The following is a 27,719-nucleotide window of genomic DNA, read 5'->3' on the forward strand; positions in this document are numbered from 1 at the left end:
TTATTTCAGCATTGTTAAAAATGCTGGAAAGTGCCTTTAACTTATTACTGGAATGTTCATCACTGTAAATTTAATTTATGATTTCAGGCGAGTGACATTCAGTAAAATTACATTGAATATATGATATGGCGATATATGATGGAATAGTTTGATATTCACATGTGAATCATAACATTGTAATTTTATTTTGATGGACTTCTGCCTCTCCTTAAACTCTCTCGATATATTATTTTAATGGAGCTGTCACGTCACCACAGTTGCAGAAATGCTGATGCACTGATGGAATTCATTAGCTGTACTCTGATAGACTTTTGATATTGAGTATTAAAGACAGAATCTATAGCACAATAGCGGTCGGTCTTTGTTTGTTTCTTTCTTTCTTTTCAAAGCCCAAGCGTAAAGTGTATTACATTCTCTGTGTGTTTCGGATGTAACACAAACTTCATACTGTCCTGGGCACGCCATCTATAGAGCCGCCAGACACGGCTATCTTTGCGGAGATGAGGTCCTTAAACACACACAGATGAATGAACATATGCAAACACATGGAAACATGGAGTCAAAACTGTCCTGTACACACACACAAGGAATCTCCTGTATTATTTAAGGTAACAAAAAAATTCTTTTCTTTCTGTTTTTATTTAAAATCCAGGGAACAGTGCTTCCAAAACAAACACCTTTTGTTCTATTTTCATCTTTTAGTTTGTTTTTATTCGATCATCACATCAATTAAGGTATCAAAATTATAAGAATTTACAAAGACTTGTATTTATTTGTTTACTTTTCACTTTTTTCCTGAAATGCTACAGCTATTTTTCAGCAAGGTGGATGACATGGATGGATATGGCTGTTTGGAGATATGACGCAAATGAAAAGTGAGTTAAGCGGTTACTGTGTCACTGTTAACCTTGAGGAGAGAATCACATTTTGTTCAGAATCTAATCTTCCCCAGTGAACAAATATAGCAGGTCATCACTGGAAAACACTGAAGATATAGCTTGCCAATAAAGTAAAGAATGTGTTTGCCTATTTTCAAGGCTGCTAAAGTACAAATCTTGAAGACAAGCCAAGGCATTTCATCTGCTGGAATGCAAAAAAAAACAAAAACCTTTTGGCTGCACATTGACAAAATCAGTGATCACCCGCGTCTTTGGCAGTACATTTAATCTACCACTGTGCTATGCCAAGAAAGGAGGAAGGGATTAATGAATGATAAACAAAGACAATGATGGATAAAAAAACAGTTGAGCCAGACTTTTGTGATAAAATTATTTGATATGAATAACTTCTGACGCCTGAGAGCAGGGCTGCCTGACCGGACAGACTTCTTTGTGAGACAAACAAAAAGTTATCAAGAAATGCTTTGTGTACTTTGAATCCAAACGATAAGCAGATATTAATACTAATATAAAAGTAGACTATGTGGAATTGCTTAAGTAAAGAAGTCAATATATTTATAAAATGCACTTTTAAATAGTGCAATAAACTAAAGTATGATCATTTTTAGATGTTGAAACACCTGTTACAAGAGATTTGATATCTTTGTATTTCTTTCTGAGTGTTTCTTATACACACACACACACACACACTCGCACAGCAGTGTTTTTATTGAGTAGCTGTAGCATTCAGGCACAAAGATGTCTATATATGGTTTGAGAAGGGCAGAGGAAAATAATGATGTAAACTTGGCTTTCTTACTCAGTTTTTCTTGGCTACTTTAGTTTTAATATTGCAGGTCCCTGTCACCTTACCAGTCAGATTGGCTGAGAGTCAAGTAAAGTCTAAACACCACGGTGAACTGTCAGATCTACTGACCTCATATTATATTTACATTCACAATGTATTGTTATCTGTTTGTACTGCCAAATTCAACAGCACATTGCGGCAATAAAGCTTGTGTTGTCATCCTCTGACCATTGAAGGAATTCATTCGTATCGGACAATTCTGCAGCACACAATGTACATTGATGTGCAGTCGAAATGCAGAACGTAAATGTATATCTTTTAAGTACCAGGCTTAAAAAACAAGATGGAGGTAGGATGGTAAACAATTCCATCTATCTCCTGCATTACACCAATGGGCTAATCCGAAAGAAGGCAGATTGCACACAGTAGATTTGTCAGGTAATTATTGATTTTCCTGATCGTGGTAGAAAATTGCTGGACTTAAAGAAATGTATGATTTGTACATCTGATATTTTCAGAGACCTCTGAGTCCTTCACTCTCGGCATGCTTTATTTGTGGAGGCTGTGGATGTCTGGAGGTTAAGATAAAGATGAGGACCTTGTAAATATTCTAGACTCTCAAAGTAAATAGTCTATAAAAAATGGTTACCCAACAGTGTTTTGTCTTTGCTTTGGTGGCGTGATTACACGTGATTCTGTATGATTGGGGTCATAATGTATAAAGCTGAGTGAATGTAATGCTAGTTTAAGTTTTTGGTATATCTGTGTCCAGGTGTCCATGCAGTACCAAGATCTATCTTATCTAAAGTCTTATTTTTGTAATAATAAACTTGTAAATTCTCTCTCTATATATATATTCTAGAAAAGACAACTGAGGCATATTGTTTTATTGTTTTATTCATCTAAATGAAGACTGGCCTGAAGTACGTTTTCCACATTAGTGGGATATCCTATATTAATTGAGAGTTGTTATGACATAATACAACTAGATTATACAGTACGTACTATGACTATGAAAGCGTTTGTGTGTGTGTGTGTGCGTGTGTGTGTGTGTGTTTGTGTGTTTGTGTGTGTGTGTCTAACTGTCCTTGGATGAACTCGTTGCTAGAGAATGACCTCAAGTTTTACAGCAGCAACTGCTCACTTGCAGAGTGTGTGTGTGTGTGTGTAAGAGAATAAAACAAAGATAGAGACAGTCAGTGAGTCAGTGTGCGTGTTGCCTTGACAGTGCAGTTGTGTGTGTGTGTTTGTGCATGTGCGTGTGTGTGTGTGTGTGTGTGTGTGTGTATGAGAGTGTGTGTGTGGGGGGTTTCCTGTAAAGACTGACTCACTGTCGTTCTCAAGATTAGTATTTTTTACAAGCATAAACACTACAGAAAATGTTTGTTGGCTGCTACGGGGCACAATTCTGATCATGTCTTAACAGATCTGATCTTCACATTGCTACATAACTTTGTACACTTTCGGTTTTGGATGTAAACAGCTGAAAAAAGCGCCGAAAAGGTTTAGATACTTGTCTCACTACGTCACAACAAAGTTTGTGGCTAAGTATTGATATACATGTAAAGGAATTTTTGATCATAAATGCTTGATTCAAAATCTCATAAAAATGTTTAATTTGTGCATTGAAGTGCAGTTGACCTTCAAAGTATCAGTGCCCACACATACCTGTTTGCTTTGGTGTTTCTATTGGTGCTGCATTGACTTTAAAATTGCATATTGCAGTCGTTATTTGTGTATTGAACCATTAAAAGCTCTCTATTGAGGTTTGTTTAAAAAAGGGTAACTGTTGTGTGTAGAGGGATTCATTTATATTCCATATTAAAAAGTACAGATTTACCAACATTTTGTTGTGTAAATCTATTAGAGCTGTGATGTACCGTTAAGTTACATAACATAAAGTGCTCATCGGTCTGTTTTATCCAGGGAACGTCAGGCTGTAGATTATATTTGTATCTGTGAGTGCAGAGTGATTAAGTATCTGACAGGCAGCCAGATGGGAGACACTCTCTGATCTGAAAGGTGGCTGGGCAATAATGAGACACAGATGGTTGCGGTATGTCTATACACACAAACACAAGCGCTACACAAACCACACACACACACAGCTCATCTTTTAGTCTACAACATGATTGATAAACAGTAACATTTCAATCACATTTTGAGAAAAAGGTTACTGTTCTGTTAAGAATCTGTTTTTAAGATATTCTGAAAGAAATATTTGATTTCCATTCAGATTTGTGTATTTTCCAAGAACCTGCCTTTGCAGTCAAAATAAAACATAACATTGAATGAATTGGAGAAGTAAATAGCCATTTGATTACCTACACATGTTGAAGGTAGCAGAAGGTAGAAGGTAGATTTATTCGTAATTGTTTAAACAAAGTTTAAAAAACAAAATTACATTTATTCCCGATCCTGCTACATCTTAGGGGTTAAAGGATTTGCATCAGAGTCTTGTTTCCTTATGGCTCCCAACAAGGTCCACCCATCCGGTGCGACAGCCTGATCTGGGATGTTAGGGGTTAACCATATCTCTCTGAAGATGTCTCTGATCTCTGATTTTCCATTGCTAAGAGAGCCTCAATCGCATCTCATCCACTTTATTCTCCCGTGACTGGACATTGGACAGAAAAAGGTTTGGTAGAGGAACAGCTCTCCATCCAATGCGGGTCAGCCTCGCCCTGATGCAGGCTCTCCTACCTATTTTGATCCGGCGCTTTCGGTTTCGGTTTCGTTTCTTTCCTCTGGTCTGACAGGCTGGTTGAGTTATGCCATTGATGGGGACCCTCTCGAGGTCTGCTTGATTCCAATGTTGATAAGTGCTTCTCTATCATAGAAAATTCATGCTTCAGCAAAAGGGGGTGTGGTGTTGAAAAAAATTGAAAAACATAGCAAAAAAATAGCAAGGATTTTAGGAGCTACTGGCTGCTGCACCTTCATGCTCTGATGTTGTCACAGCACTATTTGTTACAGTAATAATACAGTAATATTGGCCTTTACTTTTTAATACCAGCAGCAAAAAGTTTTTTGACCAGTTGGCAAAAATGAGATGAAACACACAAGTGTCATGTGTCACACAATTTTTATTGCATATATTATTTTTGTACATTATTGGTAGTGTTGATTTAAAAAATAAAACATATTGACAAAAGTCAATTGTTAACCATATTTTAAGCCATTTGTTGGATTGTTTCTGTGGTTCAACTGGAAGATAATGCAGCTATAAAAACTTGAGCAATGTAATTAGATACAAATGTTGGTCGGCTGTGCACTTTAACATAAGATTTGGATCTATGCCTGGAGAATCCATTGGTCTCTACTTCCAGCGCACGTCCAGACTCATCTGACCACACAAGCACAGAGAAACAGACACACACACACACTAGTGTGAGTGGGTCTGTCTGGAAACGGTAGAGACAGAGAGGTGGTCTGGGAATGCTGACGGGGGGAGAGCCGCGAGGGAGGAGAGGTGGAAAGTTGCAACTCCTGGGCAATATAGACCACATGCTATGGGAAGGAATGCATGTGTCTTTGTAGAGGCATGAAAGAGCAAATGAAAAGAAGAGAGGAGGCAAGAGGAGGAGGAGGAAAGAAGCAAGGAGGGAGGGATCTGAGCTCTGCAGCGTGGCTCTGTCTGAATGAAAGGACCTCTCTCTCCCACTTTCTCCTGCTGTCTGTATGTATGGCACACGTCCGCTGCAGCAAGTGAGCACGTGTCCAGAAAAAAAACAGTGAAACTCTCCAAGTGACTTCAAGCTGGAAGTAAATATTTTGCAGAAACTTCGGCTGAGGGTGCACCTTTAAATTTCTGTCCCTGCTGGATTACTACTTTGCAAAGTGAGTGGTTTTTTTTTTGTTTTGGATTTCTGAGCATCCAGAAAATAATGTATTTTTGAGAAATTGTCATGTTATGGACATTCATTTTCAGTAACTGGAAGATTTGGACACTTTCTTTCATTCATGAGTTTGGGTTGTGATCCGCAGGTGTGTTTGAAGACTATAAATGTTTGAAGATACTGTACTACTGTAGTGACAAGGACTAAATCTCTCTGCATCAGCATAACTTTTGGACATTGGGTCTGCCAGCCTCGACACACCACCTACACAGCTGCACTGCAGATCTCCCCACCATCAAAAGAATTCACTGGACCGGAATCAACTTGACCTTACTCAACCATATTTACACACACCAAGAGGGCAGCTTGCCATATAAACATGATGTCTGTGTTTTGAGAGCATTTCAGGTCTCTGGCCAACTTGCAGGCAAGTGTGATGCCAAGTGTTTGATACACACTTTCAAACTACTACACATATGGTTGCTTGAAATTGCAGAGACCAGTACATCAAATGAGGACATCCAATACTCCAAACTCTGATAGAAAAGCTAACTTTGACTCTCAAACCTGTGCTCAACAGATGCTGGTGGAAATGTAACATGACTATTGTCTTACAACAAGGCTTCAATCTTTTCACACATTATAGTGAAACATCATATCCAAGCCACTCTGTTTTACACAAAATTGGGTCAAGAGCCAAACTATCCTGAACTAAAAGACTTGACACCATGACCTCACACACCGGTAATATACAGCATGGCCTCGTCCCTCATCTCCTTCCCCTCATCCTTCTGTTGCTCCTCCAGGCCTGGGGAGGGTGCTGTCACCCCCAGTGTTTGGACTACAAGCCTCCATTTGAGCCCAGGCAGCCACTGCTCTTCTGTAAGGAGTATACTAAGTTTGGATGCTGTGATCTGGAAAAAGATAAGGAGATATCAGTCAGGTTTTACTCCATCATGGACAATTTTGACCACTCAGGTTATGTGACATGTGCCAAGTACATACGCAGCATCCTCTGCCAGGTAAGCAAAACATTTAGTTATCCTTATAATTACTATGTTTGATTGTGTGTCCATGCGCTCCTTACACAGGCATCTGGATGCTATGATATTATCATTTCCATTTGATTATGTGACATTCTGGGATAATGTGAAATGATAGCATTGCAGTGGAAACATGCATCTGCCACTTGCTAAAGTAAAGATGTGAGAGAAATACAGTCATTTTTATAGTGTAATCCACATGCGTGTTTTCCCCACTATGTGTATGTGTAACTATAAAGTCCCAGATTTTGTAAACCTAAGTAGTAATAATGTCATTTATATTTCAGTGGTCACAAAAACACACAAAAACATCTCAAAATCCAAGTTTCTGTTTAGTTCCAAAGCTAACACCAGTTTGTTTCTTCAGACCTGATTCCAACAAAGTACAGTAACCAACAAAGCATGTGGTTTAACGGCTACATGAGGTTGACATCTGTTAGTCAGCACTTACTCATGCTTGGAGAGCCAAACCGCAGACTTAACTAGTGGTCATGTGTTTTGTATCAATCTAAACTAGTCAAACAATGCTGTGCATCAAACTTTTCAACTTTGTTTGAAATGTAGAACAAAAGCTAGCCTTTTGATTGGAAAAGTAAAACTAAATCCAGAGGAAATCCTTTAATGCAACTCACTTTCTTACTTTTTCTCATGTGTGCAACATATGTAGTAAATCCACAGTGATGCAGCTATGCTTCATTCCTTCCAGATTCCCCAAAAAACCTTGTTTAGTATTTTCTCTCACATGAGAGACAGACATAGGCATGAGTAAGCTGGACTCCAGACCCTGAGGCACAATGACTGTCCTGCAAATGATTGCAGCACAATTTAACAAACACATTTACAGTACCGTTCTTTCTAGTAACCCAACAAAATGCACTCAACTTAGAAGAGCTGGAATAATGTTTAGACCTTAGTTATGAATAATATTTGCTTCTCCCTGTTCCCCCCTATGTTGTGGATGGGAAAACGGAATTACCCTTAATTCTAGAGAAACCTTATTGATGTGTGTAAAACAAATCCTGTGCAAGGAATCCACTCTCAATTAGTTTAAAAAATAACTTTTTCTCATAAAAAAAAACACTGCATATGATCAAATGTCTTCACATTTCTCTTTCTTAAGTCAAATGTTACTAAGGTCATTATATCAACACTGTAGTAGAATCACAAATACTACAACTTCCTCGGAGCAGGACTGTTTGTTAAGGTTGGGGAATGTTATTTAATATAATGAGTATTTCTATTTTAGTTTCACGACATTTTTGTTTCTTTCCTCAGCTTGCTAATCTTAGATACCAGCTCTGAACTCCTTCTCTGGAAGAATGAGCCATGAAGCCAGTCCCACATAATGATTGCATAATTAGGTGCTGACTGTGCGCCTCAGACACTAACTTTGTGCAGATGGTGAGCACAAAATGAATGATAGATGCAGTGTAAATTTGCCCTTGCCCATATACCTTGGATAAAATCTTAATTTGGAGCTGTGGTCTGTCCTGTAATTTAGACTTCTTTGATATCAATGTCAAAACAATGGGAAAAACACATTGCACATCTTCCTGGCAGTTTATTACATCATATGCTATGTTAAGGCGGTGACAAATCGTCTGACTTCTAAAATATAGGTTTCTATCGTTATGGTAATTATAGCCCTCATGGTTCTATCCAGGCACTAAAGACTGTGCGTAATGTGTGCTGCAGTGCACGTACGATTTAAAGCAGTTAGTGCAGTTTGGGTAAAATATAGTCAAGTTTAGTATGTGGATATGCAAAGCCTAGAGAGGGGTTTCTTTGTTTAACATGTAGACCTACTTTTAGTAAAGAAGTTTCTAAAGTACCATTTCACAGGCAAACAATTTGTTCATTACTTAAATAAGTGCAATTAGGCTATCTTAAAAGTAAACAAAGTATTTTGGTTTCAGACTTTTTCCATTTTTTAAAAATTATTTCAGTCTTTTGACTAAAGAGGCTATGTGGCTGCTCTTTCTTTAAGTTATGAGTATTTATATATCTTATAAACTGTTTATGTAGATTTTCCAAAAAAATATTTTCTTAATCTTCTTTGGAGCCCCACTGAGACCCACTCTGTGGTTTTCAGCTCCCAGGTCGACGGTCTGGGTTAAAAGATGGCCTGGAAGTGGTCAAATTACCCCACTGCCAAGGTACTTATCCTGGGTAAAGCCAACACACTGAGGCCTCTGTTCCGACTGCACTGCAGGAGCTTCCTGGCACTGATATCAATGAGACAGTGAAGATGGACAGACAGATAGATGGAGAGCGAGACAGATGGGAGGGAAAATTAGTTAGTGTTTGTGTGTGTGTGTGTGTGTGTGTGTGTGTGTGTGTGTGTGTGTGTGTGTGTGTGTGTGTGTGTGTGTGTGTGTGTCTGGGAGACAAGAGGGAGATTGTCATCATCCTTGAGCTTGACTGACCAAACAAACAGTCATTTCCTCCACTGGCCAGGGGTCCAGGATACATCAAATTCCTGGAAGAGAGGGGCAGAGAAAGAGACAGATAAATGCAGTGAAAAGAGAAAAAGTGTTCGGCATAGATGAAACAGAGAAACAGGCAGAGACACCTAAAAATGAAGATCAATAAACCCCATAAAAACAGGTGGACAGAAGTTGAAAGGTTGTCTAGTGCGGCTGTTTTACAATAATTGATTATAGTTTTTCATAAGACCACATTCAATGATTAAAAACAACAAAACCCACCTGAGGCCACTTGAAAACATTCAGAGAGCAATTAACAACGCAGAATTAATTATTTGTTGCATTTTTAATTGATACCTAACAGTGTTTCTGCATGTTCTCGGTGCACGGTAGTTTTTTCTGCAGCAGTAGAAAGTTGCAGCTCATATTCAAGTTTCCAAACAGCACGTGATGGCAAAATACCACACCAAATCTCAAAGTCATTTGAAAGTCTATAGCTTGTTTTCCCTCTCTGACCACAGTCACAGCTAACTTAGCATCATGCAGCAAATGACATTTACTCTAGTTGGATCAGTCTATATAAAAAACTTGAAGCATGGTTATTTCCATTTTACTCTTCATCTCACTTTTTTCTCTCTCTCTCTCTCTCTCTGGGCATTGATTCCAGCTCCTGGTTTTCTGTTTGTAATGACTACTCTCTCTCTTAAATGTAATAAAATGTCGCTTTGTTGACTTTTCAGTGCAGTGTGGGGAGTCAGGAGGGTTATATCCTGCTCAAGTTTGAGCTTTAAGTTTATTCTCAACTGTAAACACCAAATTATAGTAGTTTGAAGTGGCTGTATTGTTAGGGAACAGCTGTTTGCACTTACATGAATTTATCCTACCCTATGATAGTATGAGCCAAAATAAGACTGTCTCAGAACAATGGCTGGTTTTTCAACAACAGGAGAAGTAAAGACACCGTGCACTGACGCAGCCATAGACCAGTAACTCAACACTCTGTAATGTACCTTTTACCGTTTATGTTTTCCATTTTCCTGACTAAAACACTTACAGAAAGCTTTATGTGAAGCATATGCATGACTCCTGCGTCTTCACTGCATGATAAAGAAATCAAACTGTCGGAAGCATTATGACTTCAGTCTATTGAGCTTTTGGCTGCTTCAAATCCCAGAAACTGTTTTGATGAGCAGAACCAGCAGCTCAGACTGAACACAGCTTTTGTTTTGCCCCGCAAAGCTGTTTCCGAGTGAGGCTTTGATCTCAGCCCAGCAATGTACTTTCATGTAATGTACCAAAGACTCTCTCTTAGTTTGCTTCTTCTCATTTTTTTTGCATTAACAATGATTTATTTATTATTTTTGGCTTTGGTTAATTTTAGGGGTTCAATTAAGCTGAAACGGCATGCTGAAGTTGCATGAGTACAAAAATCAAACAAAGCCAGAAACATAAATGCCTAACCTCAGGGATTAACCAGTGCCACAACAAAAATATATTAAATTGATTATTTCAAGGAACTCCACTACGATGGCTTAAAAAGCACAGTCTAATGGCTCCTGCAGGCTTGAGTGGACAGGAATTGGGTGTGGTATTCTTTCAAGTTTCTGTTCTTGTGTTTATGTCCACTTCCTGTTTTATTTTGAAATGTGTTCTTATTATGTGTAGTGCTACTTTTACTTTACGAGTTTTCCCGCCTTTTGTGATTGCCTCATGGGTTTCACCTGTGTCTTGTTTCACCCACATGTGTGCAGTTAGTTATAGGCCCTTGTGTATTTAAAGGCCAATGTTTCCTCCATTCAGTTGCCAGATTGTCATTGTTGCCTGAGTGTGCTCATGTTCTCATTTTGCTTGGATTAATGGACTTTGTTTGTTGTGTAATTTTCCCTGAATGGATCTTTCTTTCTAATGATTTAGATTTGATAAACTGTTCTGTTCAAAGTATGAAATATTTCTCTTTGGCAGTAAAAAAGGAAGGCTATAGCGCTTAAGTTTACCTTGGACTTAAAACTAACACCTATGTTAAATCTTTGGTGTAATCATTGATGAAGATTTCAATTTCAGTGGCCACATTAAAGCAGTAACACAACCATCATTCTAGCATCTCGAAAAAACTTAGCTAAATGAGACACTTTGTGTCCAAGCAAGACTAAGAAAAGCTCCTTCGTGTTTTTATTTCTTGAAAGATAGGTTTCTGCAATGGACTCTTTATTGCCGTCCCAATTAAGGCCAAGACAGTTACCCCTCATCCAAATTGCAGCTCCAAGAAAACTGGCAAACACCAGGAAGAAACCCTTTTGCCAATTCTTAGATCCTTGCACTAACTTGCAGTTAACTAGAAAACTTATTTCAAGGTCCTACTTATGGTCTATAATTCACTCAATGGTCTGGGCCCAAAATATATTGCAGACATGTTTGCAAAGTACAGGCTGGGTCAGTCTCTCAGTTCTGCGGGGACTGATCAGTTAGTGTTTCCCAAAGTTAAATCCAATTGTGATAAATAGCTTTAGCCATCATGCTGGCCACTGCTGGAATCAGCTCTCCTTGGACCTAAGATATGCCCCAACTGAAGCAATTTTTAAAACTAAGCTTAAGACTGCTCTCTTTTTCACGATGCTATTAAATCAGCTTTTTATTATTTTTATTTGATTAATTTGGTTTGAAAATTAATCTTCACTTTTATTAAACTTGCCTGTGCCTTTATTGATCCTGTTTTCTTCTCTTAATTCTTCTTTTTAAATTTTTTTATTTTAAATTATCTGTCAGTGAAGCACTTTGATTAACATTTGTGTATGATAAGGTGCTATTGAAATAAACTAGCCCTGCCTATCATCATGTGGAAATTATATAAAAATTCTATAAGCCAGTAGATTTTTATTAACTATTACCTGCGCAATGAATATTTAGGTAAAGTAGGCATGAAAACAGGCATATTTTGCAATTTGCAACTTAATCAGCACAGGTGATGAAATACACCACTTGTAAAACTAATGAAATGACTGAATGATATAAGTATTGAGAAATAACAGACATTTATCACAAACTTGGAGGCATATACACACTCAGGCACATGACTTTGTTCCTTTTCCGTCTCTCTATTATATTCATAATTAATAATGCGTCATAGTTAATGGGGAGTTTTGAGCTTGACGCATAGAGGTAAAAGTTGAAATTATTTATAAGCAGCAGATTCAGGTACAAACACACACACATGCAGTGTTATACACAAAGTTTATGTGTGTAGTTGCACAAATAAAGTTCTAGTTTCTTGTGTGTTTGTGCATGGTTGCACTTTCTGTTGTTTACTCTTTGTGTTTATGTTCACCAGATTGTTTAATCGAAATTAAAACTTTGTTATTGTTACAGCAGATTATTAACATGTGGTTGCAATTAGAAAAGTTCAAACAACAGTAGTAATCTTCATTTTTCAAAAGTAACAGTTAAGTGCAAAACTCTGAAACAAAACAATACAAACTTTACATATTTATCTGTCTGCCTGGGAAACAGACAACAACACATTTGCTTTCAAGGTGCACAAGTGCTCTGTAAATAAGAGCCAGCCAAAGTTCTTCTGATGTGTGCTAAATTATTTAAACTTTTTGGCTCCAGTTGTTTTTTTCTTAAATGCTAAAAGCATTTTTGGGGAAAAGTGAACTCATCTCTCAAATAAAATACATACTGCACTTAATCAGAAGCCTTGGATCTAGTTGGTAAGTTGTTTATATTTGTGTCCTGCCAAGCATTTCACAAGTGATGTTGTCTTTTTTGGGCTTTTGGGCTCAGTTTCCTGGTCATGATCGGTTAAGCTGATCCGGCACTGAGTTAAAGAGCACCAGTAGACCACATGACGGTTTGGGTGTCGTGACTCCCTGTGCCTGCAGCTCACCATTCTGGGTGTGGACAGTGTGGTTGTGACTTAATAACTGACTGGACTTTCCTGGGATCCATTTATACCAGGCTGCACTCAGACAGCCTGTGCATAACCCAGCTGGCCTGACCAGTCAATTTGAGGCGGTGAGGAGCTGCGGTGCACAAATCCTATATTTATGTGATCCATGCATGTCCTTAACTTTACATGTGAAATAAACACATTGGCTTAAAGTAGCTAATAAGTGTAAACACTGGTGAAAATCTATGTAGATGAAGTCAGAAATATCCATCTAAATCACATTTTCTTTCCTTTCACAGGAGTGTTCTCCATACTCCGCCCACCTGTATGATGCTGAAGATGCAAACACGCCAATGAGGATGCTGCCTGGACTGTGCGGTGATTATTGCTCTGAATACTGGCATCAGTGCCGCTACACGCTCAGCCTCCTCTTGGAGGACTTGGGAAGCCCGCAGCAGTTTGCAAACCTGACTGCAACATTAGAAGAAGATCGCAGAAGGTTCTGCGACTTTCTGGAGCTGAAGGACAAACAGTACTGCTATCCTAATGTATTGACAAATACAGGTATGGTGTATACATGTGAGACAGATGTTTGTTTTCAGCAGCAGGCACACACACACACACACACACACACACACACACACCAACTAAGCCAGCTAACTGTGAGGGGAAAAAAGCATTGGAGGATACATTTAATTCATTACCTTTACTTACGTAAATTTACTTATGCCAACAAGAACAAACAGGTTGTCATAGACTAAAAAAAATGCCTAAATTATTCTTGACAAGAGCCTGAACTAAGTGCCAACAAGACAGTATAATTATAATTTATGAAAAGACATGACCACTCCTTGCTAGTCTGCACAAAAGGTTGTCTGTTCGGAAAAAGCATGATTAAGACATAAATTATGTCACAGAACAGAAGCATGGTTAGAAAATTGTGGAGGAGCGATTGGACAACTGATTTGCAGCAGTTTGTGAATGTATAAGAGTCAGTGCCTCCAAGTCTGAGGGTATGGTTTTCTTCTCCCAAAAAAAAAGGAGACCTCCCCCACCTCTGGTTGACAATGAGTTGCTGCCCTAAGCAAGCGAGCTAAGTATCTTGGGGTCTTTCTCATAAGTGAGGGAAAAAATGGAAGTGGTTTGGTGCAGAATTACAGCAATGCAGCCATTGTGCCAGACTGTTGTGGTGAATAGGGAGCTGAGCTGAAAGGAAAAGCTCTTGATTTACTGGTCTATCTATGTTCTGATCCTAACCTATGGTCATGAGCTTTGTGACCGAAAGAATGAGAACCAAATTAAATTTCCTCCGTACGCTGGCTGGGCTCAGCCTTAGAACACAGCGGGCAGAGCTCAGACAACCAGACGAAGCTTCAGTAGAGCTGCTGCTCCTTTGCTTCGACAAGGGCCAGTAAACAGTTCAGGCATCTGATCAGGATGCCTCCTGGGCGTCTTCTGTTTTTTGGGCATGTCAAAGTGGTCAGAAGCCCTGGGGTAGACCCAGAACATGCTAAAAGGATTATATGCCTCTTCTGTCCTGGGAATGCCCCAGGATCCCCCAGGAAGACCTTGAAAACATTACTAGGGAGAGGGATGTCTGAATTACCTTGCTCAGCCTGCTGCCCTGGCCCCAAATAAGTAGATGAAAATGGATGACCTGGACAGATACCATTTTTCCTTACCGATACCTGAATTTTCATATGGTCCAATAGTGAGTACCAATTCAATACCATTGTGTTGTGAAAAAAAAATTAAAAGTTGTATACCACTAAACGCATATGTTTGTGAAATTATTGCTATAATTATTATAAGGCATGGCTCAAGTTAAACCCTTTGTAAAAAAAATAAACAAATACATGGAGAATGTATGCCCTAAAAATTCCCAAATTGCTAACAGTCAGTGGCTGTACACTTCTCTGTTTTTGTACACTGATACATTAATTGCATTTTTGTACTCCTTGGTTCCTGTCTCATCTCCTGCATTCTCTTTGTTCCCAGAACTGAATGCTAACCTGGGCTTGGTACGTGAGGATCCCAAAGGATGTCTGGAGCTGTGCTTACAGGAGGTTGCGAACGGGCTTCGCAACCCAGTGGCCATGATCCACGCAGATGATGGAACTCATCGATTCTTTGTGGCGGAGCAGCTGGGTTTTGTGTGGGTGTATCTGGCCAATGGCTCCAGGATCGACCGTCCTTTCCTCAACCTCACACGTGCTGTCCTCACATCGCGGTGGGCTGGAGATGAGAGAGGATTCCTCTGTATAGCCTTACATCCAAGGTTCATACTTTTAAAACAGTTTGTGAGAGTTATGTAGAAACATTAACAGCAATGGAAAGGTTAAATGTGCCCATTTGTGAAGTCTGACTTTAGTTTTTTGCTGGGCATAGGATCACCACAGTCAGGAAAGCCTATGTGTACTACTCTGTGTCTGTCAAGAAGGAGGAGAGGATCCGTATCAGTGAGTTCACACTGCTACCACATGATGACAACCAGCTAGACCACTCCTCTGAGAGGTAAGAACAGAAGTACAAAGTCAACAAAATGCAAATAGAGACATTATTGAGATGTTTATGTTGATAGACTTTTAGTCGTATATTGGCAGACTACTGGAATATGTGTAAGTTCTGGTACTTGTACTTCTTGGTTTAGAACCATTCTTGAGGTGGTGGAGCCGGCATCGAATCACAATGGAGGGCAGCTTCTATTTGGCCATGACGGATACCTGTACATCTTCATCGGTGATGGTGGCCGAGGTGGCGACCCATTTGGAAAGTTTGGCAATGCACAGAACAAGTAAGTACAATTTCAGACATGAAGGTGCATGCCATAGGATTGTGATTATACTCCCTTCAGATTGTCACAACTCTCAACAAAGTCCACAAGTTATATGCTGTTGTTATTTAAAAAAAACAGTTTACATGCTGCAACAGCAAACCTTAAAATGAGCTATACATGTATGACGTGAGCCCAGGAAAGGTTTCACCTGTAATTGTTTGGAAAATCATTTTCCCTGTAAAGCTTCAGCCTTCTATGTTATTTTGAATAAGATAAACACATCTTTTGATTGCTCTAGAAGGTTGTTAAAATTTTAAATGATAAAGGTTCTCATCATGTAAAATTTTGCCAGACACTGTGACGTTGTTGACTACATAATGATGCATTAAAAAATACCAAAGTCTGGTTAGAACCAGCAAGTTCTGCCAAATAAGACTTGCCGTAAATTAAATGCCAGTTAAATTAAGTCTAATGAAAAGGATCAAAATTATGAAGAAGATAAACTTCATAGCTCTGCAGACTGTGAAGTTGCTCAACCATAATGATAGCTTTTTGAAGACCGGTTATCTTCCACTTATGAAAATTCCCATAAAATGAGGATCTTTCTGGGCTGGGAATCTGCTCATATACTGCAAATTATTACTTTGGGATCGTTTGTGTACATAAATTATCATATTAATGCATCCTTGATACCTGCCAGGCTTAGAGGATTGCTTTCCTTTTAAAATTAGGATTGCAATAATTAACTTACTGTATATTTTCTAGGATTTGTGACGATCTTATGTCAACTTTGAAATTAGAAATGTTGAACACTTCTGGAAAAGACTATAATTGCATTAACAGGGATAAATGTAAGCACGTCACTTAAGATCATTGCAGACGCAGTGTGAATGAACTATCCACTGAGTAACAGAGACAGATATTTCTGTTAATACACTGCATATTTTTGGTAATGGTGGTGGACTTGTTCTCATTTTTTAGACTTTGCCAATGAAAAATAAAACAATGAACCACATTAGTATCTGGTGGCAGTCCACAGATCCCAACGGGAGACATAACATAGTTTAAAAGTCAAGGAGAGGCTGTGTTTATGCCAATAGGAAAGCACATAGAGTTTATAAAAGGAGCTTTTATTAAAGGGACTGTGGGGCATTATTTGTTTTTCGTTAACTACATGACCTTTACAGTGTGTTTACCATGATTCATTCAATAGATAGGTCAGCTGTATCTTCAGGCGATGTTTATATGTTTACATATGTGCTCAAGCATTCGTGGATGCTATTATGTGTGGATTTTCCCCACTGTAATAAAGGTTTGACCTTCATTCAGCTAGATGCTACAACTGTTCTTCATTAAATGTATTAGCTCTCAGTGGCTTCAATGTTAATCACAGCCAAAGGTCAAAAAGGTCAGGTGCATATGTTACTGCTCATTTTCAGTATTCATATTGCACAATACTCTAAGAATGTCATGCATATTAGCTGCGAATTGTGAGGATGACAAATACGTAATTTAAAATTAAAACAGTGAAATTAATTCCCCAGCTTCATGCCAAAAATAGAATATTTTAAGTTCATAGACAGGATAAACTTGAATATTAATGATGTTTGTCTTCAAAAACTATCTCAAAATCTGAGCTGTGGCTGGGGAAACCCTCTGATGAAAACATGAATCTGATCAGCGGCAGGTTGATAGCACAGTTTACAAAACATTTAGGCAGGTTTACATGAGATGCTGACACCTTCTCTCCAGACGGTTATAGTATAGCCATTTAGCTGTTTCTGAGGGGTTTTGTTGACAGGCCATATTAGCTGTTCTGGGAATGAGGGAGGCAACAGCCTGCCAAGTCTAATATTGACACTACACATTGCGGACTGCCACACACTGGTATGTGGAGAGTAGAGGGAGAGAGAGAGAGGAAAAGAGGGACAGGGAAGAGTGTGAAAGGGGTACATAGAGGGAGCAACCGAGGCAAAGGGAGGAGAGAGCTGCAGAGTGAATGAAAGTAGAGAGCAAGACGGAGGAACAGATCAGAAAAGGAAAGACGAAAAGGGCAAATTTAGACATTTAGCTCAGATGGACGGAGAGAGAAAAAGGTGAAGGACAGTAACCAAAGACAAGATGTTGGATGAAGACAAAGTAAAAGTTAGAGAAGAATGTAGACGAGAAAGCAAAACAAGAGAGCAGAATAGAAAGCAGGACAGGTCAATACAGGGGAAGATTCGATTTTTTGCAACAAGTAGAAAAGGTATGATGGGCATAAGGTCAAAAGTGAAACAAACCTTGGAAAGAAAAATTCATAAAAGATTCAGGTCAATAATTGTTTTGTGTCAGCCTAAAAAGAGCCCTCACTCTGCCACTCAGTCAGTTAGCACAGTCTTGATGCCTCTCTCACTCTCTTATCTTCTCTCCGCGTTGGGCAGGTCAACACTCCTCGGCAAGGTGCTGCGCGTTGACATCGAGAACAACGATGATGGTGCCCCATACAGCATCCCCTCGGACAACCCATTCTTGGGGGAAAGGCAAACACGACCCGGTAAATCCCTTAAAGTGTTCTACATCTGAATAATATCTGAATATGAATTTAAATGAATTATGTAATTGTATCTGGTCCCTTTCAAGATGAACTGAGTATTTACGTTGAATGTTACAATTGTAAATTGTCTCTTCGTGCTTAGCAAAACATGACTCAGTAAATGACAGTCTGACTAAACACTGCCATGTACAATACAAAACAATGTCTTGTAGCTAAGATGGATGCAAATCACTATTCAGTTTAGAAATATATGCCTTTAGTTTGAGAACACAGCTTCACATGATGTATGTATTTGTGTCTTTCTTTCTTCTTTCTTTGCAGAAATTTATGCCTATGGAGTTCGAAACATGTGGCGTTGCTCCATTGACCGCGGTGACCCGTTTACAGGTCGAGGTGCAGGCAGGATATTTTGTGGAGATGTAGGACAGAACAAATACGAAGAGGTGGACATTATTGTTAAAGGTACAGTGATTTTAGTTTGAAGCAATATTTCAATTTAGGGGGAGATTTTACTTTTTATTATTACGCTAAGAGCGTTCAAAATTCTTTTCAAAGCTCTAAGTGAGATGGTTCACTCTTACAGGAACTGTCATTATCTACTCATCATCATATAATGTAAAACTGTTCTCTGATAGACCACTTAGTCAGTGAGTCAGACAGTTTAATCGCAGTACTCTTTCCTTCAATTTAGGTGAATGGGATCTGGTTAAAGGGCATGAAATAAACATCTAATTACAGTCAAACAATAGATCTGTGAATCCAGAAGTTGTTTCACCGTATATTTACTGAATTTTGAAGCAATTCAGTTTAGAAAAAAAAAAAGGTACGATAGGTCTTTACCTGAGAAGTTTCAAAAACTTTGTTAATCCTTATTTTCAGGAGGAAACTATGGATGGAGAGCCAAAGAAGGCTTCAGCTGCTACGATCGCAAACTCTGTCAAAACTCCTCTCTAGGTGAGGCCTCTTTCTGGACTGTTGCCGTTCACTTCTTTTCACTTTTACTGTTAACAATTAAAACTACTGAGAAAGATTGCTTTTTTTTACTGTCCTTGTCATTGTACTGCATTTTTAGCTAACTATAAGCAATCTTATACTTAGCTAACTATTGTATAAGACATTTATTAAAAGGGTAAACTCTCATTTAATTTAAAACAGTCTAATCAGTATACCAGAGTATTGGTGTTGGGTGTCTGTGCCATGGATGTAAATCTGTGCTGACTTGCACATGCTTTCAGTGATGCATTTTATATTTAAACTGTATAAAATAATGCGGGTAGCTACTGTGACTAGTGGTTTGTGGACTCCCATTTTGAAGCCTCTAGCGTGGCATGTCTTGGTATTTTGGAGCCAGATGTGGCCATGTTTGGATGAGAGGAAGGATTTAAGTAAAAAGAAAATGTGTGCTCTGGGTGCACAAAAGGTGTGGCAAGCTCACCGACAGCCACGTGTTTAAGTAAAAATGTTTATCTAATTACTCTCACTGCCAGAGGGGGGAGACAAAAGTTCTGCAGCCCAGCTTTAAGTTTGTAGACTCAAATGACTCTCCGTGAGCCTCTAAATAAGATGAATCTTCCTCATTCTTCATCTTCCCTGTGCAGTATACAGCATTGTCCTCTTGTTACGATGATAAACAAAGTAAACTGATTTGCTTTTCTATGTCTGTGTTAAGATGACATCTTGCCTATCTTTGCATACCCTCACAAGTTGGGCAAATCAGTAACCGGAGGATACATCTACAGAGGCTGCCAAATGCCCAACCTTAATGGGCTCTACATCTTTGGGGATTTCATGAGTGGGTTAGTGTTTCCACATTTTTCCACAACTTGAGACATCTTCTACAGACATATCCTTGCCCATCACTGCAGAGATCCAGTGTCCAATTTGTGGTTGCAGTGATTGCAGCATCATCACAACACACAGCCTTATTACAAAATACACGGATCTGTCTTTGTCCTTTGATTGTGGACTTTGGCCAAACCTTTTCTACAGTTTCTTAATTTACCGCCTGCAACAAATATTGCAGTATGTGTGGCTGGAGAAACACAAACATTTTAAATAAGGAGTGTAAGACACTGCACTTATATTGAAGTATTGTTCACAGGCTGGGTTTATGTTTACGGTAAAATGTGTGCATGTCAAAGTATTTACTGTATGCATATAGATGATGTTGATTTGTGGTACTTGTTGCTGTTTAGGCGTCTGATGTCCCTGAAGGAGAACGTCACTTCAGGTGAATGGCACTACAATGAGATCTGCATGGGCAGAGACCAGACCTGCAAGTTCCCCAAACTCATCAACAGTTACTATAAACACATCATCTCTTTCGCTGAAGATGAAGCAGGTAACAACTATTGAACTTCTCATTTACCCACCAAGCATCACATTGCTTATTGTGCATATGATTCAGGGAAGATATGATCTCACAACATGCAAAGAAACAGCCATTGTAACTTACAATATTTTGCAAAATTACAAGGAAAAATTAATAAGGTCATTATAACGTGTGACAGTATATTTTTGCTTAATTTAGGATTATGTAAGTTTGAGTGATATGGTTAAAGGGTTTGTGTTCTTAAAGACTAAATTTTAACTTGTCAAATTGTTGATAATATTAAATTACTACCTAAAGGACCCAGTAGAGAGTTAGACTTTAACTCTGGCTTGCATTCAAGAGACTGCTGATTAACTGTGTAGTTCACATGCTGCTGGTTTTAAATAATCTCTTCCTCCCCTCTGAAAGTGCCTCAGAGGAGATTTAAGCTGAAAAGTTCAAGCAAAGTCCAAGTCCCCTTTTCTCTAAGACTTTCCCACATTTTTACCAGAACACATTTTGTTAACTGAACTTTCTCTTCCTTCCCTTGCTTTTCTCCATCCTGCATTTTTTTCTCCTTCTCTCCTTCACTTTCTGTCCCTTTCTTCTCTTTTCTCCCATCCATGCTCATTGTAAACATCCCCATCCCTTTTTCTTTCCTTCAACTCTCCACTCATCTCTGTCTGCCTCCCTCTCTCTCCCTTTCCTCTGTCCATCTTTCTAGGTGAACTGTATTTCTTAGCCACTGGAGCCCCGAGTGCCATGGCCAGAGCAGGACTCATCTATAAGATAGTGGACCCTTCCAGGTAGTTCACCATTACAACACATTATTTCAGTACACTTTCATCATACCTACAGGAGTGTGTGTTATAGAGTATTGTCTAGTGTTGTCAAGAGACCAATTGTGAGTGTGTAAACTTCACAAAAAAGAAAGCAATCAGATGAACTGTTTGGGGAAAGTGCTATGTGAATGATGCAGATCTGGACTAAGTGAAATATTACTTACTCATCACTCAAGTAGAAGTAGTCTTACTTGTGGTAAAAAAAGTCCCCTTCAAGCCGGTCTAATACTATTCCATCCATGATAATAACGAGTGAGCTTTCCACACAGGCGAGCGGCGCCGGGAAAATGCAGCGTTAAGCCTTTACCTGTCAAGATAAAGGGAAAACTGATTCACTTCTACCCCAAAGAAGGTAAGGAAATCTTCAAATAATGTGTTTTGTCATCTGCTTCCATGTAAGCTTTTGTTTCACTCCTGGTTTCTCAATGTGGTTTTTTTTCTTTTCTTGTTGTTCTTTAGATATAAATAATAGACTCTGAATTTAGATTGTGATGTTCGATTACCAAAATCCAATTACCAAAAGTCAGGACATCTGATGCAAACAACAGTTTGACGTAGAATACTGACAACAAATGACATTGAAAAGATGTAGCAGGATTTAGGGTCAACTTTAATTGCACTTTTTCTTAAACTACGTTTAAGAAAAATGAAAATAAACCACAATTTTATGTCTGCCTGATGTTAGAGTCCATTGTCTTTCTAGTTCTAGCTGCATACCATATGCACACTACCAAAACCTCATTGGATATTTATCTGTTGAAAGCTCAGAAAATAATATTGTCAGTTATTTTTATATTTTTTTGCAATGTGTTGGTTTGTGTTGGTGTTGTGTTGGTATCAAAGTTTGGATGTGTTTTTTTTTTTTGATGATGATGTACAAATATCTTTCTTGTTTGCAGAGTTTGTAATCAACAAGAAACCAACCACCACGCCTGTTCCTACGACAACTACAAGAAGAACTACAACAACAACAAAAACACCAACAGGAAGAAAACCACCCATAATAATAATAAAACCACCAATGCCAACAAGAAAAACAATAAGAAAACCTCCTCAACCACCGCCAACAACAGCAGCAACAACAACAGCAGCAAGGCCAACAGCATTACAGACCACAAGAAAATCAACAAGAAAAATTCCGACACCGACACCAACTGCGAAAGCAACAACAATAAAACCCACCACAGCAACAACAATAAAACCAACAACCATCCAGATGACCATGGCAACAACCCCCGCCCCAACCACACCTACTGGTAGGCCTACTGGTACACCTGTTTACCACGGCAGCTCCACTGCTTACCCAGCCACTAAATCCATTTTTTACACAACCACTGAGTCAACTGGCACAACTAACCTTAAACCCACCAGTAAACCAGTGCACACCATAGTGCAGGGAAAAGCCACCAGTGTCAGACCAGGTTGTTTCTTCCTCTGTGCTCTATTTTTGCATTACATTTCAATATGTTAACTGCTAAAAATAATTACACTATTTGCAATTTGCTTTCCTTTAAAGATAAAACAATCCCTCTTTGATAAAATCACATCATTTTTAAACTGGAAAACTATAAATTACAGTTGCAGAGTTGTTGCAGAGTTCTTAGTTGCTACAAATATCATGTTTAATAACTCAGCTTTATAAAAACAAAAATGATAATAATAATAAAAATAGTTGTGCAGATATGCTGAAGAAGATTTACTGTAAATATAGACAGTTTTTTTCTCACTTTTGATCAGTTTTTGGTTTCTGCATTAGCTAGCTCAAAATATTGCAGGGTAGAAATGGACTTAATTGTAGCTCACTTGTGGCAATTATAGCATAATTTATTCGAAGCTCAAAAATGATTTTTATTACATAAGCAAGAACATGAATATTGAAAACCTGAAAAAACTTGAGAACAATTGTTAATTATATAGTTAGCGCATTTTGTTATATGCTTCATATCAGTCTTTGCACTTTGCACTGAAAAAGTAGGGAAAAAAGAAATCACATGAAATGTTTTAGATTTAGATTTAGACTTTTAGATTTCCTAAAAGGGAAAAACCAATAAATCTGCGTTATTAAATGCCAGTATAATTGCAGTCATGTTATTAGAAACTTAGTATAAAGTACAGTAGTGTTTTAGTGTATCAGCTTTCGCTTACGTTCTGCTTACTGACCAATAACAAGTTTGCGTTTGCAGATGTAGACAGTCTCTCACACAAGCTTGTGTCAAACTCAGGTAGGCTAGGTGAGTTAGCTAAAGTTGCAACTTTACATCCTGCAAGCACTATATTCTTTGGCTGGTACAAGGGTCTTAAGCAGGAAAAATTGTGCTTATTTATGTGTTGGGTATTTGCACTACTTTAATTTAAATCAGGTACTTTGGCATTATTTATTTTTAAATAAATGATTCTGCATCAGCTCAGTTTGGACATTCATCTTTGTGTGTCTGTGTTTATGTCTTTTCTTTATCTTCAAGGATAACATTCCTTTAAATGGCTTTAGTGAAATCTGAAGTTTTCAAATAACCACTTTGGTGTAGGCTATGGGTTAAAGATGTGTTTGACATTTTTGGGAAATATGCTTATTTGCTTTGTTGTTGAGATGTAGACGAAAAGATTGTATCTGTGTGGTAAATTTGAATAAAGACTCAAAATGGCTAGCCTGGCTTAGTCCAAAGGCAACAAAATCCATCTACCAGGGCCTTTGAAGCTCACTCATTATCATGTTATATCTTGTTTGTACAAAAATTGTAAGTATAAAAAGTATTTCTTGGCCGAATGGAGTGACTTAATGGACGCTTTTGTACTTTGTTTCAAATCAAAGCAGATAATATCTTAATTAGCAAGCTGTTTAGTTAGATTGACTTTGCTTTGGACGGATCCAGGCTAGCTTTTTCCCAATTTCCAGTATTTAAGCTAACCAGCTGCAGAAAGCATCTTCATATTTACTATATAGATATAATAGTGGTGTCAATCTTCTCGCTTTCTTCAAATGGAACTTGTTGGTTCGTGAATGCAACATAGAAAGTCTTGTACACAATGCTGGCGTTTCAGTGTTTAAGTTGTAAGAATTTCACTGCCAGGCAATGGCATCTAGAAGTCACAGAGGCTAGCAATTTAGTAAGTTAGTGAGCGGGTCACGAAATGCAAAAGCTGTTTGGCTGTTGGCAATATGAACAGACATCTCAGACATTTTTAAATTACAAAGAAAAACTCTTCATGACTAAATTTACAACATATTAACTGACCATTTGCCAAAAAAAAAAAAAAACCTCTCATGGCCGCCGCCATTTCTGAAAACGTCAGCAAACACGTCATGAATCGTGACCTTGGAGCTTTCCAAAAATTTACTTGCAATATCATTTGCTACCAAATGGGGGCATCTTCTCTGTAAACTCAATCCTAAGTGAATGTAACAACTCCCTGCAGGAAAGTGAATAAGTATATTTCCCAAATTCTCAAATTGTTACTTCAAAAAAAAAACATTAACACTTTGTTAAACTTCATATATTCAAATAAAGAGGGTGATTCTGTCTCTCCATCAGGTTATCGCACAACCATCATGACTGCAGCCCTCTCTAGGATTGCTCAAACCCCAATCATCACCACACCTCCATCCAAGAGACATGGGAGACCTCTTCAGAATACCCCTCTTACCACCTCCCGACCTTTAACCTCACCACAACCTCCTTCTTCTCCATCCTCTGCACGATACCACCAGCATCTTGGAGTGTTGACAACGCCACGGTTGTCATTTTGGAGCCAGAAACCCACAACATCAAGCTACAAGCCCCAGAGACCATCAATCAATTCAACATTGCCTAAATCACAGGAAGAGAGGCTGTGGCTTGGAGAGAAGTTGGAACGAGCTGGGGAGGGTAACCAAGTATTTAAGAGGCCAAGAGGAAGAGGTTACAAGAGAGGAAGAGGAAGAAGGTTGAGAGTAGGGTCAGTACGACTGGTGAGCGCTGATGGTTTATCAGATCGAGGTAGGGTGGAGATATTTATCCGTGGTGAGTGGGGGACAGTGTGCGATGACCTTTTCACCAGCAAAGCAGGCACTGTGGTGTGTCGACAGCTCGGCTTCACGACAGTGTTGGCAGTGATGAAGAGGGCGGCGCTGGGGGAGGCAGCCCACAATGTAAGGATCTTTTTGGATGATGTAGAGTGTGAGGGCGGGGAGGGATCACTGCTGGAGTGCAAGAGATCAAGGGTTGGGAAACACAACTGCTCACATGGGGAAGATGTAGGGGTAATCTGCGGTTAGCACAGAAGAGTGAATATAAAAGAATAGGAAAGAAAGGTGGAGATAGTGGAGTGATATATGGATGTATGGTTTGTACAGGGTGAGACAGAAGAAAATAAGATAGGATTTGAAAAAGTTTTTATAGGTTATTACGGACTGCTCATTTGAACCCATTAGCCAAAATAAATGTTGGCACTGTACGCTTCTGCAAACCGTGGATATGTTTCATTTGTATGTTGTTATGCAGCAGATATGTTGAAACTTTAGGTTTTTCAACTCTGTTGTTAACATGTGGTTATGCTCAGGCACAAAAAAAGGTCATGTTTTGGCTGAAAATACACGCTTTCGGTGGGACAATCGCAGCTGGAAATGCTGCATTGTCTTGCTAAAAAGTGGTCTGCAGCTTGGCAGTTGCTCGCCGAGGTGTCACACCATCTACCATCCCAACCACCTCCAGACAAAGCCAGCTCATTTCTATCTCACTACATTTATCTATCACTCTGGAATATTGATATATGTATGACACATACAAACGTAAATTATCCATGATTTGTAGAAATGTCAATGCCAAGATTTTCTTCTGGGGACTGGGCTGCTTATTCATAACCATTAATGGTGGTGATGTCACTTTTTTAATGTTTTCCAGTTTTGCATATTGATGTTCAAAGTGGACTGAGTGAGTCTTGGATAAACTTTAATCATATTCTGGTCGTGTGCTCTGTTTACGTACTCTCTAGACATTCATGAGTCAGTCAGACAATATATCTTATTCCAAGAGGATATTTGTATTTTTGTACCATGTAACTTCAGCAGGTCTATTTTTAAAGTAGCTTTTTATAATTTGTATTTTGATACCATTTTGAATGTAGTTTTAAAATGAAAAGATTTTTTAACAAGGAAATGCTGGGCATTCTGTTTGATGAATGTAATAAAACAATTTCCACTTCTACATAGGAAGGTTTGAGGGCACAGAGTGCCTGGGATATCAATAAAGATTTACTGCAAAATAACTTTCTTGTTATTCTCTATAATTCTCTGACAATCTACTCTAAAGTGCTGACGAACAATGGAGCTCATTGATTCACATTGATTTTTCTCCAGCGCACACAATGTCACTGCAAAAAATATTCGTCCTATTATGTGGCTTTGTGAATGGTCTCCTCTTCCCACAATACAGTAGTATATATATATATATTCTAGTACAGTACAGTTTCTAATATGATCCACTGTGTTTCCAACAGATCTTTGGAAAACCTTTGGAGGACTACAGATAGATTAATGTCCCGATTTTTCTCACTTTGTTAGAGTACAATGAGAATGGCCGACAGCATTGACAAATTGCCAGTCATCAGTGACCATGTGGGAGCCAGACAAGTGACAAAGACTTTACCCTAACCCCCTCAAGTATTCAGGCATTTAAAGCATTCAACAACATCTTTCAATAGGAAACCAAATTGATCGCTAGTGTGTTACACTGTGAAAGACAGGTCAGGCAAAAGGCAGGATGCAGTTCCTTTTTTTCTCAATAGCTTTTATAGAATTTGAAAATAAAACTGTTCTTGAATGACTGTGGAGGTATCAGTTTGGCTAATTCCTGAATTTTTTTTCCCTCTAGCATTTTGTGTAATATTTACCCATGAAAGTCAGTTCCTTTATCATGAATTTTAAAACAGGCTACACAGTGTTAAAACATATTTGTTGTAGAATATAATCTGTGCAATGGCATGGAACAATATACTGTCAAAGCCATAAGGATTTCTGGAGCATAGAGGTAATTTAAACAAATTAAAACACCAAAGTATAAAAATAATGTATGAACAGATGGCTGAATAGACAGATCGAGGCTTGCTGCTTGGACAAATGAAAGACTTAATTATTCCAAAACATGGAAAAAAAGATGATGAAACCCCTCAGCATGCCCAAAAATCTGTTTCCCCAACTGTTAACATCTACATTATATGAAGACCAACATTGCAACATTGTCACACCCATCTTTAAAGAGTGAAAAGCAAAACAAATATGTACCGAGCTGTCATTGAGTATTGCTAATAGATAACACAGCTTAAGCCAAAAAGACTACAAATACTGTATGAGCAATAAATGCATAAATCAGACTAGCTGTCTGACAAACACGTGTCTGTTT

The 27,719-nt window shown here is 38.5% G+C and overlaps 1 protein-coding gene across 2 annotated transcripts; it reads left to right on the plus strand.

Annotated features, from left to right (window-relative positions):
* Nucleotides 1-5,110: 5,110 nt before the first annotated feature.
* On the plus strand, nt 5,111-26,587 carry LOC121943206 (HHIP-like protein 1). Of its 2 annotated transcripts, XM_088078880.1 has the most exons (15): nt 5,111-5,526; nt 5,674-6,547; nt 13,180-13,444; nt 14,879-15,158; nt 15,269-15,394; nt 15,531-15,674; nt 18,080-18,192; nt 18,514-18,654; nt 19,072-19,146; nt 19,862-19,988; nt 20,388-20,533; nt 21,228-21,309; nt 21,615-21,697; nt 22,245-22,601; nt 24,876-26,587. In XM_088078880.1, exons 2-15 carry the CDS (start codon nt 6,254-6,256, stop codon nt 25,595-25,597), a joined length of 2,955 nt encoding a protein of 984 aa, XP_087935006.1. In that variant the 5' UTR covers nt 5,111-5,526; nt 5,674-6,253; the 3' UTR covers nt 25,598-26,587. The 2 variants fall into 2 exon arrangements, with proteins under 2 accessions (XP_087935006.1, XP_042342606.1); XM_042486672.2 differs by lacking the exon at nt 5,111-5,526 and having other exon boundaries at nt 5,536-6,547.
* The last annotated feature ends 1,132 nt before the right edge of the window (nt 26,588-27,719 follow it).

The sequence above is a fragment of the Plectropomus leopardus genome, chromosome 6 (assembly GCF_026936395.1).
Source record: "Plectropomus leopardus strain MGB_pleo_1.0 chromosome 6, ASM2693639v1, whole genome shotgun sequence".
NCBI classification, from domain to species: Eukaryota; Metazoa; Chordata; class Actinopteri; order Perciformes; family Serranidae; genus Plectropomus; species Plectropomus leopardus.